Genomic DNA, 12223 nt, shown 5'->3' on the forward strand with positions numbered 1-12223 from the left:
CTCAATCTATCAATAACACTTCTTTGTATGAGTCTGATAGTAGTTGAAGGTGTAGGGACCTTCTGATTCCACAGAGCATCATTCCTAGCATTCCAAAGATCATAAACTGTAGCATTGACAGCAGTGTGCATTACTGTCTTCTGGGACTTACTGCATTTGCTCTTCCATTTAACCCACCTTAGCAGCCCCATATAATGCACCTTACTGGTAGGGATATCCAACCAACTTTCAACCCCTTGTAGGCACCTTCTACTATATTCACAAGCAAAGAAAATGTGTGAGTGAGTTTCATCCTTCCCCTCACATAACAGACACTTAGTGGTATTGCAAACACCCATCTTGTGCAATCTCAGTCTTGTCTGCAATCTCCCTTGCACCATCAGCCAGCAAATCACTCTAGTTTTGGGAATAGAGGCTCTTTTCCACACTGCAGAACCCCAAGGCACCTTGTCAGTATGTTGGATCAACTTCTGGTATACCTTCTGAATAGAGTATTTAGGCATTTGAGCAAACTCAGCCTCACTAAACAACAATTTCAGTTCCTCCTTCACACCACAGATCTTTCTCTAGTACCATCCACTATTAGCTTTTGGCTGATACTCCCGCCAATTAGCAGCCTTAATATAGATAGCATTCACCCATCTTACCCACATGGTGTCCTGCTTGCCCAAACATACTTCCCTAAAGCTGCAACATTCCATGCTTGAACCTTTCTGATTCCTAAACCACCTTCTTTCTTTGGGCTACAAACTCTATCCCAAGCAACATAACCAGGTTCAGTACAGAAATAGGTACCCTGCCACAAAAAAGCTCTACAGATAGCCTCAACAGTTTTAAGCACATGTTTAGGGAGAATAAACACTTGTGCCCAATAAGAGTGGATACTCAAGAGTACTGCATTTATGAGGGTTATCCTCCCTACAAAAGACAGATTCCTAGAACTCCAGGTCTTGATCCTAGCCATCATTTTATCCACCAACCCTTCATAATCAGCATTAGTAATTCTCTAATAGATAGGTACACCTAGGTACCTAAAAGGAAAAGTGCCCAGAGAGAAACCAGACATATCCACCACCTGCTGCATTATTTCAGACTTCATGCCAGCACAATACACAGCAGACTTCTAAATGTTAGCCCTCAACCCGGAAGTATCAGAGAACAATTTAAACCCTTGGAGAAGCAAATGAATGGAGTTAAACTCACCCTTTCAACAAAGAATAAGGTCATTTGCAAAGCAAAGATGGGTAACTTTGTAGACCTGCATCTTGGATGGAATTTGAACATATTATCCTCACCCACCTTGTGCAAAGTTCTTGACAAATACTCCATGAATACCACAAACAGTAATGGAGATAAGGGATCCCCTTGTCTCAACCCCCTGTGAGAAGTAAAGAAGCCATGAACTGGACCATTGATCATGATGGAGAATTTAGGAGTTGTAACACAAATCATAAGCCATTTAACAAACTAGGCAGGGAAGCCTAAATCAAGTAGCATTTCTTCCAAGAAATCCCACTCAATAGTGTCATAAGCTTTCTGCATATCCAGGTTACAATGATCTAGTCAAGGAGAACTGGTCAAAGGATGTTGTTGGCACTTTGATGTACCAGGTTGTTCAGAAGCTAAAAAGAATGAAAGGAGTATTTAGGGATCTGAACAAAACAGGTTTCAATGATATCCATGCTGCTGATCTAAAAGCTAAGCATGATTTGGAGATATGCCAGAAGGACCTTCACTCAAAACCCAATGATATTGAGCTTGCTGATAGAGGAGTTGAAGCTGCTAGGAAGTACAAGGTCATGCATTCTGATTATATATCTTTCTTAAAAAAGAAGGCCAAGGAAGCTTGGGCCAAAGATGGTGATGAGAAGAGTATTAGAGCTAGGATTATACATAACACAATGCATGATATTCATGATATGAATGGTAATTGGGTGTGTGATCCTAAATCTGTGTCTAGTGCTTTTCTGGAGTATTATCAAAAACTCCTTGGTACTAAAACTACTAGTAGAAGTTCTGTTATGCCTGAAATTTTAATTTGTTCTTTTCATTCCAGAACATGTTCTTTCTATTGTTAGGTAATGTTATTTTTCTTGCTTGATGAAACTTGTTCTTTTAATCTGGTATTTTAATGTTCTTTTCTTTGATTAATAGAGTCTATACTTCTTGTACTGTGATTGTTTGTTCTTTTCTTTCCCTGACATCTTATTTGTTGTTCTTTTCAAGTTTTATTGTACTGTATGTTTCTGTTATTGTTCTTTTGTTCTCTTCATTTGCTCTTTATTTTACTCAGGGTGTTCGTTTAGTGTCCCTGATTGTTCTTTTATTCTCCTTATTTGTTCTTTTGTAGTCTTTTGGCTGATTACAATTGCGTTAAACATTTATGGATAATAAGGTTATATAGTTTGAAGGAGAAATGGTGTCCTGCATATAACAAAGAGTGGTTTTCAGGGGGTGTTTTGCCTTCTCAAATGAGTGAGACTATAAGTCATTCTATTTCTAGGAGGTTGCATAAAACCAACGGATTATGTGATTTTTATAAGTGTTTTTTGGATGTAATTGATGAGTGGAGAAGTAAGGAGAACACGGGATATTTTAATTCTTCTACTGGTAATAAGTATTATGCATGTTCGGATAACATGTTATGTTTGCATGCCCGGGATGTGTACACTATTGCAATATATTTGATATTTGAGCAACGATTCATCAAAGCTGTTGGTTTGAGGAGTGAACGGATTCGTTTTGAGTATCCTGTTTCTGAGTATATTATTAGGCATCCTACAAAGGATTTCATTAGACACAATGTCAGATTTAATGAGTTGGACATGGTTGTTGATTTTGCTTGCAAATCATTTGGAGAAATAGGCATTCTTTGTTCTCATATCCTTCGAGTTTTTATTGCCCATAATGTTGAAAGGCTTCCCAATCGATACATTATGAAGAGATGGACAAAAGAGGCCATGAATACAATTGTTGAGGAGAGAGAAGATAGATATAATGAAGTAAGTGTTGTTTCGGCATTGGTGTGGAGGATGCAAACCATAAGGAGTTGCATTAAAGTTATAAATGAAGCTCAACACTGTCCGGCTGCAAGGAAAATTATTGATACGGGTGTGCTGGATATGTCAACTAAAGTTAAGGAGTACATTGGTGGAGTTGGAGGGGCTGATGATTCATCAAACAATTTCGTGCGTAATGAAACTTTACTTGATGCTTTTGAGCTTTCAACCGAACCAGTTTTGCAGGAATCGATTGTTGAGGAATAGAATGTCGAAGAAGTTATTCCAACAATGATTAAAAATCCACCAAAGGGAACAAAGAAGAACAAGAAAGGGAATGAAAATACTAATGAGAGGAATGTTAGGCCAAAAGGAATTGTTGAGAAGAAACGCAATAAACTGAAAGGTTGGAACAAGAGAAGAGAAAGACATGTTGATAATTTGAGGGAGGAAACTCGACCTACTAATCGGGTGAAGTGTTCTATTCATATATTAATTTGTTATTTTGTTTCTCAAATTTGTTCTTTTTGGTTTTCCTTGTTCGTTTTTTTCTCTGTTGTTGTTCTAGATGTTCTTTTACTTTCAGTTTAACATGTTCTATTGAAATTATTTTATGTTCTTTTTGTTCTCTAAAATGTTTTTTTTATTGATGAAAGAACATAAAACAATCTACTGATCAGGTGAAGTGTTCTATTTCATATATTTATTTGTTCTTTTGTTTCTCAAATTTGTTCTTTTTGGTTTTCCTTGTTCGTTTTTTCTTTGTTGTTGTTCTAGATGTTCTTTTACTTTCATTTTAACATGTTCTATTGAAATTGTTTTGTGTTCTTTTTTATCTTTAAAAAGTTCTTTTAGGAATGAAAGGACATAAAACAATGTTCTGATCAGGTGAAGTGTTCTATTTCATATTTTAATTTGTTCTTTTGTTTCTCTAATTTGTTCTTTTTGGTTATCCTTTTTCGTTTTTTCTATGTTGTTGTTCTAGATGTTCTTTTACTTTCAGTTAAACATGATATATTGAAATTGTTTTACGTTCTTTTTCATCTCTTAAATGTTCTTTTTGACCCCTTTTTTGTTCTTTTTTTTATCCAGCGTATCATAAACCTACTTGTTGGTGGTGTTTTGGTTCATCCAGTATCTTCAAATTCACAGTTGGAAACTTTTATTCCAAATGATTATTTTGGAATACACATACATCCTTTGTAGATTCATTTCACGATTGGTAATATTTTGAGTTTTAATTTTTTGTTTTTTTTATCATTTTTTTTTTGTATTCTCATCAATGTTCTTTTACTTTTTTTGATGTAGATTTTTACGTGATGCTTATGTTATTACGGGCTACTGATGTTTCGCTCAATCAATAGTTGAAATGAGAATTTTTAGTTGTATATATTTTTGTTTTACTTTTTGTGCAATTAAAATATATATTATTACATTGCAAAATTATTGCATACAAGTACTTGCTTAAATGCTTCAAATGTGAAAAGAACATGCTAAAAGAGAATAAAAGAATATTGGAATAGAAAGAACATGTCCCATGATATAGAAGAACATGTTTCTGGATTGAAAAGGAACTTGTTAAAAGAGTGAAAGAACAACTTTGGAACCTTTAATTGAAATACTTGCTTAAAATATCCAAACTATCTAGACAACATTCATATCTGCAACTAATAGAACATCTAATTGTTTAGAAAAGAACACGACACATGTTCAAAAGAACAACCCATAATTTCAACAATAACTACACTGATATCTATAGAATAAACCATTGTTTTTAAAAGAATACTTCTAATGAAAAGTAACTATGTTCCTGCCTTCATGAAAGCACACCAACTATTCTACTTGATTAGCTCTCTTCAATGCGAGATACATTAGCTCATGCCTTTTGTTCAGAGCGGATAATAAGATTTCACCACCGTACCGCATTCTCGACTTGCAAATGTAGTCCTTCTGAAAACAAAAAAATAGTGCATTATTAGAAGATCATATATTAAAATAATATAAGTACATATATTCAAAATTTACTTACATCTTCATCTGTGTTTTTGAAGCGACAATTCCAAGTCTGGTTTCCTTTGTAGGTCTCCATATGCCTCATTGCATATACCCCACAATCAGTCTTGTTTATTCTATCTTTCCATGGCATTTCAAGCAACACCTTTTCATATGTCGAAATTTGTGTCTTCCTCAATGGAGGTCCCTCTTGTGCTGCAAATATCGTCCATGCTTCAAACTGAAATGATCCGAAGGCAAAAAGAACAATATAACTTAGTAAAAGAACAAACAATAACAAAGAAAAGAACAAAAGTATAAAAGTACAAAATAAAATATATAAGACGAATTTCTGCAAATAGACTTACAGTTCTTTCTGCAAATGTCTTATATTTATCATCATATGTTATTCCTTCAGGTAAAGTGAGCTTGTCAATGATCTCCACCTTCTTCGCCTTCTGGTTGATTACAATCAAATAAAAATGATCATCAGACCACACCGGAAAGAACAACTACAAGAAGAGAAAAGAACATTAGACAAAGGAAAACGAACATATGTAAAGAAAGAAAAGAACAATTTTATAATTTTACCAGATGGAATCCCTTTAAAGACTTAACACCAGCGGTTACATACTCATGCCTTACACCTTACAATAAAATTTTCCAACCGTTTCTCCTCGGTTGCTTGGCTATCCTGTGATCCACCATACGGATCATTCTGGCATAGCATATTCTGCACAGAAAAAAATTGTAAATATATCTTGTATAATAAAAATAACTGAAGAAATATGAAAAATGAATTTTTTTGCGATCTTAAAACTTACTAAAGGAATTGTCGAGAAATAGAATTTCAAGTTACTCTTGACACTTTGATCTGGATCATCATTCAGTATTCTTGCAAAAGTGTCAATAACATTATTCATCACCCAGACATCCGGAGCTGCTTTAAAGGAAAAGAACAAAAATATAAGTAAAAGGAACACCAACAACATTTAAAAGAACATTTAAAAGAACATGCAAAATTTCAATGATTAAATATATACCTAGGGTTTGAAACTCTACTCTAGTAACTATTTTCCAATCATCAGTGTGCAACACCTGACTGTTTTAAGAATGAAAATAATATTGCCATAAGAACATGAAACGGTATAAAAAGAACATCTACATCAAAAGACTTGTAATAGTATAAAAATACTTACGTTGGTCTTCCTTCTCCAAATGCATAATTCAGTAAGCATCGCATGTCCTTTTCTTTTTGATCCAACTGATCTTCCCCAATCAGTAGGTGTGAATACTGAGTTAAGAAGGGTGACAGTAACTTGATGGGAATATTTTTCTTTCTCTTAACAAGTGCAGGTACTTGTACCATATCTGGATCCCCTTCCTCACTTATGAAAACAAAGACATTATAAAGTAAAAAGAACATATTAGAGGGAAAAACGAATATTTACTAACAATAAAAAGAACAACAAAGTGAAAAGAAAAGAATATTTTGTAAATGATTATGAAAAACTATATTTTCAAAAATAAAAGAAAAATAACTTGTAATGATAAAATGCAGTAGTCTTACTTTATGTTCATAGATGGAGTTACATTTTCTGTTTGCGAGTAAACCGCGCTCGGAGTGCTAAAAGAGTGGAAAGAAAATAATATTTTACTATGGATAAATAGAACAAAAGAGTGAAAGAAAAGAACATTTAATTAAAGATTATGAAAAATTACATTTTGAAAAATAAACGAAAAATAACTTGTAATAATAAAATACAGTAGTCTTACTTCAAGAACATTGACGGAGTTTCCATTTCAGTCTGCGACTCAACGGCAGTCGGAGTCTTAAACTTGGATTCTTCAGTTATAACGCTTGGAGATATTGGGTTTCCATCTTCAGCTCTTTTGTTTAAATCTTCCATATCTGATCTCACACTTTCAGACTCTTTGTGTATTACAGAAAAAAGAAAAGAACATATGAGCAGGAACAAAAGAACACTATGAGTAGACTTAAAGAACAAAAGTGTAATGAAATAAACATATAAGTAATTTTAAAAGTAGAAAGATATTAAACTAAAGATAGAAAATAACATAAAGAAATATATAAAAGGAACATTCTGAATAAAAGAAACAAAAGATCACATAAATATTTGTACAAAGACACAAAATTATTAAAAAGAACAAATTAAACGAATAAAAGAACAAATAATTGTTTATAAAAGAACACTCTAAATAATGAAAGAAATAGTCACATATTTATTATACATGTGTATGTGAACTGTTTTAAAAGAACGCATACTCAGTTTTTTCTGTAGGTGGTTGTTGTTTGTCAGCATCATCTTTGTTGTCCCCGGAAATTGTCTCCAAATCACGTCCAGTTAAAGTTTTGTTTGCCAAGATTACTTCCAAATTCATTTCCTCGTCATAGTCGTGTGCCTAAGGAGGAGGATTTGAAGCGGAAGGCATTCCAAGCTTCAATGTCAAATCACCAAACACATTAGGCTGGGAAGGCATATTCGGAGGTGTTAAAAATGGTGGCAAATCTAATGAAACATCCTCAGATTCCTCTGTTTCCTTTCTTTCATTTCCCACTGTTGCCTTTCGTACTGCTTCATCAAATAGTATTGTGAAGTAGTCTGAGCTGAAAAATTCTTTGTCTTGACTGAGGATTGAACCAATCTCCTCAGTCTTCCTTCCTTCTTGCTCCTCTTGTGTAGACTTGCCCTTCTCAAGATTAACTGGAATTTCAGTTCCAAAGAATTTTGACCACATTTTTGCCATATTGAATGGCAAACTTTTTTTGACATCGCTAGTAGTGTCAAAGAACTTTCTGGACAACGACAATAAGTCGTTGAACTTGTTCATGACACTACTGAGTTCAGTAGTGGTTTTAATGAATTCAGCATGGAATTCATGTTTAACAATAACAAAAATAAAGAATGTCATTAAAGGACTGAATGATTAAAAAGAAAATTCGAATGAAACAAAAGAACAAGGGAGGGTGTTGAAAGAACATACGTCAAGAGCTAAAAAACATTCTTAAAGATCGAAAGAACATCTTTTAAGAAATAAAAGAACATGCTTAAATAACATGCTTAAACTTATAAAAGAACATGTTCAAGAATGTAAAGAACTAGTTGCTTGATAGAAAGAACATCTTTTAAGAAATAAAAGAACATGCTTAAATAACATGAATAAACTTATAAAAGAACATGTTCAAGAATGTAAAGAACTAGTGTTTGATAAAAAGAACATAAACAAAGAATGCAAAAGAACATGGTAGGAAAAAAGAACATATTGAGGATGTAAAAGAAAATTCGTTGTATGAAAAAGAACATTAGAACAAAAACGTTTAAAAAATAAATACAATGGTTGTGTTAAGTGTATTTAATTCTTACCTCAATTGTAGAAGGGACTTTTGCTTCCTCACTGGGGTGTGCCTATTGTTGTGGCATATCCTTGTCATCACCGAGTTGAGTCACTAGTGCACCTTTATGTGCTCCAAGCACATCATTTATGAACCAGGGCTGTTGGTGTTGTTGGTGTTGTTGTTGCAGTTGTTGTTGCTGCTGTGGTTGTTTCTCTTGGTTAAACGAACAACCCTAACATGATACTAATGAACATAAATAAGGGCAGACAAGACATGATAATTTGACGACCACACTTAACTAGACTAGGCTAGACTGGTCTAGACTTTTATAACAATAATATTATTTTAATTGAAATAGGCAATGAACCGAGTTTGCTAGCTAGAGGCTTCACTAAGGAAGACGAGGTACGGGCGCGACTCCGTAACCTCAGTGACCTGCGATATCGAGGAACGTTTGAATAAAAATAGGACACGGTGATCAATCCGGTCCGAGATAAAGGCCATGGGCTACCACCATGAACCCCAACTCCTGTTTGTCCGTCACTTTAGATGTGCACAGTCTAAAGCTGTTGCTACTCAGTTTCACTTTACATGATTTACAAATTGAAACCCTGTTATGACTCAACAATCACATAAGACATACAACCCACATTTATTCACAACTGTTTTTATCTTGGAATTAAGTAAGTGATCACAAAGGTATCAAACAAGACTCATTCCAATTAAATCCAACCTTTCCTTTAATACTGATCAACCCCTCTATATGGGTATAAGGTTTCAACTTACTGAACAAGGTCCTCGGCCCTCATAAAGTAGTGAAAAGCTAAAAGGGAACGACAATCAATCGATCTGAATCAATATATACAAAGTAATCTAGTGTTCCCAATCAAACATGTTTGCATCAATCATCCATACTAACATGTTATAATTCTCATAATGCAATATAGGTTCAATATGTCCATCCAACAGTATTAAACATGCAATTTCAACCTGACCAAGTTCATCAACAATATCAACATAACCAAGTTCATCAACAATCTCAACATAACCAAGTTCATCAACAATTTCAACATGGTTTCAACAATTAGCACACATTCCAAGCACATAGGTATGTATGTACCTTGTGTAAACAAACTGATAGGCCACTTTAACACTTTCAAAAGTTGCCTAAAGATAATTCTCCGCCTAAAACAACCAACAAATAATCCCCATCAATTTCTAATCATTGGTGATCATAATAAAGCGTTCTAAATGCGTCCTAAACATATTTAGAACCTTCCCCAATAACAAAACTTAAACATTTGATTTCCTAGCATCATAATTAATGAACTAGTGATTGAAATTCGTTGAAAACTTTTTGCAAACATCGTACTTTAAATTTTCAGCAATATAAACTCATTTAAAGACTTCACCAAGGTCAATCTACGTTCCTAGTACATCAAAACAATAAATTTAATAATCCATACTCGTCCTACCATGACTTACAATCATAAAAGACCTTGAATTTCCTACTTTAAACAATCAAAATTAATCTTTCAAAGTAATTTGATAATCTGAAAATTAATAACTTTATTATATAATTTGCATCATCTGAAATTTATAATTTAAATCACAAAACCCATAACTTAAATTTAAGAAAACATAATCCAAATTAATAAATCATGATTAAGCCCTAACTTATATTTTAATCAACCAAAACTGAAAATAATTCGTTTACAATCTCAAACCAAATCTGAAAATCATGTTCAACCCATAAAAATTATAATTTTAATTCAAGAACATAATTTAAATTAACAAACTATAATTAAAATTATTAGTTACTTAGGGTTTAAGAAAATAACCAATTCGAGAGGGAGAGGGGAGTGTTGGCCGGTGGACAGGGTGGCGCGGCTAGGCGGGGTGGCTGCGGCCAGAGGTTGCTGCCGGCACAAACAAAACACGAATGAGCCATGAACGAAACAGGAAAAAAAAAAGAACGAAATTGAGGGAGGACGAAAATCAAGAACGAACAAAAGAAGAGGAACGAAGAAGGAGATCGAAGGATTACCGGCGTTAGGGATCGCCGGTGGCTGCGTGCGGTGGTCGGCTGGCCTGGGTCGCGGTGTTGCTGCGCAAAAACGAGGGGCTGAGAGGAAAGACGAAAACAGAGAGGGAGGAAGAGACGATAGAGGAGATGAGGAGGAAAGAGTTACCGAGTGGAGGACGACTAGTGGTCGGGTGGTTGGTCGCCGGAAGGGCGGCGGCGGCTGGGCAGTAGCAGCAAGGGGGAGCAATTCACAGTTCACGTGAAAATCCTTGAAGGAGAGAAGGGTTTTTGTTGGTTTGTTGTTTTTACGTAAAATTGAAAATGAAGGTAGGAGAGAGTTTTGGGTTTTATTACTTTGGGCTTCACCCAATTGGGCTAGAATTATGATTTAGTTTTAGAACTTGAATCCAAAACCGATTAGGATTGTTTTTCAATTTCGAACGTGTTTTCGTAATTCAAATTATTTTCAACATAAAATTCTAAAATTATTTTAATTTCATAAATCGTTGACATATTTAAAATGTATCAAAATAAATATTCGTTAATTACATGTTTATTTCTAAAATTCATAAATTCTATTTTAATATAATTAACTATACGTTAAAATATATTAATAAAATTTATAAAATTACGGGGGATTACAATCTACCCCTCTTAAAAGAAGTTTCGTCCCGAAACTTGACACGAAAATTCATACATTTTTCAAAAGTTTTTAACTTAGTATTACTGGAGAAGTACTTGTGCCACTCATGTGCACTCTTTTGCCAACTTAAAGTTACTTGTTACTCATGAACACCTTTTTCTTATGCGGAGAATCTATTTACTTGCATTAACATGTATAATTTGTTAAAAGTGAGCATAACATGCATAAAAATACCATAAAAATAGGTAAAAAGCGCGAATTTATATCGCATTCTACCCCTCTTAAAGAAAACGAGTTACGCCCTCGTAACTCATCTCAGGGCATAACTTTGGGTATTTCTTTCTCGACGAATTATGTCCTCAATACAATATTCTCACTATACTCATTCCAGAAAGTAGGACTTCTACAATTCTTTCCATACAATGCCTCAACATGTGACATCGTAATGCTCGCATGGTAACTATTGATGCACGAAAATTCAATCGAACCTAGGTGGTCTTCCCAATTACCCTTAAAATCCATAACACAGGTTCTCAACATATATTCCGTTAGTAATCTTAGTTTGTCTATCATTTGCAGGGTGGAAAGCAATACTCATTTTCAATGTTGTCCCAAAGGTTCAATTGGACCTTATTGCCAAGATTTCAGACTTTTGTGCTCGGTAAGGATCTTACATGTTGCCCTATAAAGGTAATGTCTCCAAATATTTGCAGATAACACAATAGCAGCTAGCTTTAAGTCATGAGTAGGTTAATTAGCCTCGTAAGGTTTCAACTGACGCGACAACGAGTGCGGAGGTCAAATGCTCCTTTAAAATCTGGAAAGCTTCCTCACATTTCTCTCTCCACTTGAATTTCGATTCCTTTTTCAACAAGTTGGTCATTGGTTTTTCTTCCTTCCAAAAGTCTTTCACAACCTCCTATAATGGTCATCTTGGCCTAAAAAACTTCAGATATCAGACTCGTTCTTGGAATAGGTTACTCACTCACAGCTTGAATCTTTGCAGGATCTACAGAGACTCCTTCTGCTCAACTTTTCTTTTCACCGAACCTCATCACGCCTTTCATGTATGCATAACTTTTGGGCTTAACTTTTAGTTCTTTCATTAATTCATATAATTCCTCCCATCTTTTCAAGACAACACACGATTTCTAACGATCCTGGACCACTCAAATCTTCTCTTAAATTTATTCTCTTACGTAACA

General features: G+C 34.4%; 1 protein-coding gene across 5 annotated transcripts; it reads right to left on the reverse strand.

Moving 5' to 3' along the window:
• Window positions 1–4578: 4578 nt before the first annotated feature.
• Window positions 4579–10682, reverse strand: LOC110785046 (uncharacterized). Of its 5 annotated transcripts, none has more exons than XM_056833792.1 (14): window positions 10542–10682; window positions 10397–10456; window positions 10191–10268; window positions 8378–8581; window positions 7279–7703; window positions 6768–6924; window positions 6562–6618; window positions 6191–6379; window positions 6035–6093; window positions 5816–5934; window positions 5583–5724; window positions 5360–5503; window positions 5029–5232; window positions 4579–4949 (listed from the first exon to the last, which is right to left on the reverse strand). In XM_056833792.1, the coding sequence occupies exons 5-11, from the start codon at window positions 7316–7318 to the stop codon at window positions 5626–5628; spliced, it is 720 nt and encodes a 239-aa protein (XP_056689770.1). In that variant the 5' UTR covers window positions 7319–7703; window positions 8378–8581; window positions 10191–10268; window positions 10397–10456; window positions 10542–10682; the 3' UTR covers window positions 4579–4949; window positions 5029–5232; window positions 5360–5503; window positions 5583–5625. The 5 variants fall into 5 exon arrangements, with proteins under 5 accessions (XP_056689770.1, XP_056689771.1, XP_021845182.1 ...); XM_056833793.1 differs by adding an exon at window positions 9470–9534 and having other exon boundaries at window positions 7279–8581; XM_021989490.2 differs by having other exon boundaries at window positions 5816–5931; window positions 7279–8581.
• Between the last annotated feature and the right edge of the window lie 1541 nt (window positions 10683–12223).

Source organism: Spinacia oleracea, chromosome 6 (genome assembly GCF_020520425.1).
Source record: "Spinacia oleracea cultivar Varoflay chromosome 6, BTI_SOV_V1, whole genome shotgun sequence".
Classification (NCBI taxonomy): domain Eukaryota; kingdom Viridiplantae; phylum Streptophyta; class Magnoliopsida; order Caryophyllales; family Amaranthaceae; genus Spinacia; species Spinacia oleracea.

Bases quoted from the DNA above. Each gene is read 5' to 3' on its own strand.
- LOC110785046 (XM_056833792.1), bottom strand. From the start codon at position 7,318: ATGATGCTGACAAACAACAACCACCTACAGAAAAAACTGA. The intron at 6,925-7,278 runs GTATGCGTTCTT...TAATACACAAAG, and splicing joins CCACCTACAGAAAAAACTGA to AGTCTGAAAGTGTGAGATCA. The intron at 5,935-6,034 runs GTATATATTTAA...TTTCCTTTAAAG, and splicing joins AGTAGAGTTTCAAACCCTAG to CAGCTCCGGATGTCTGGGTG.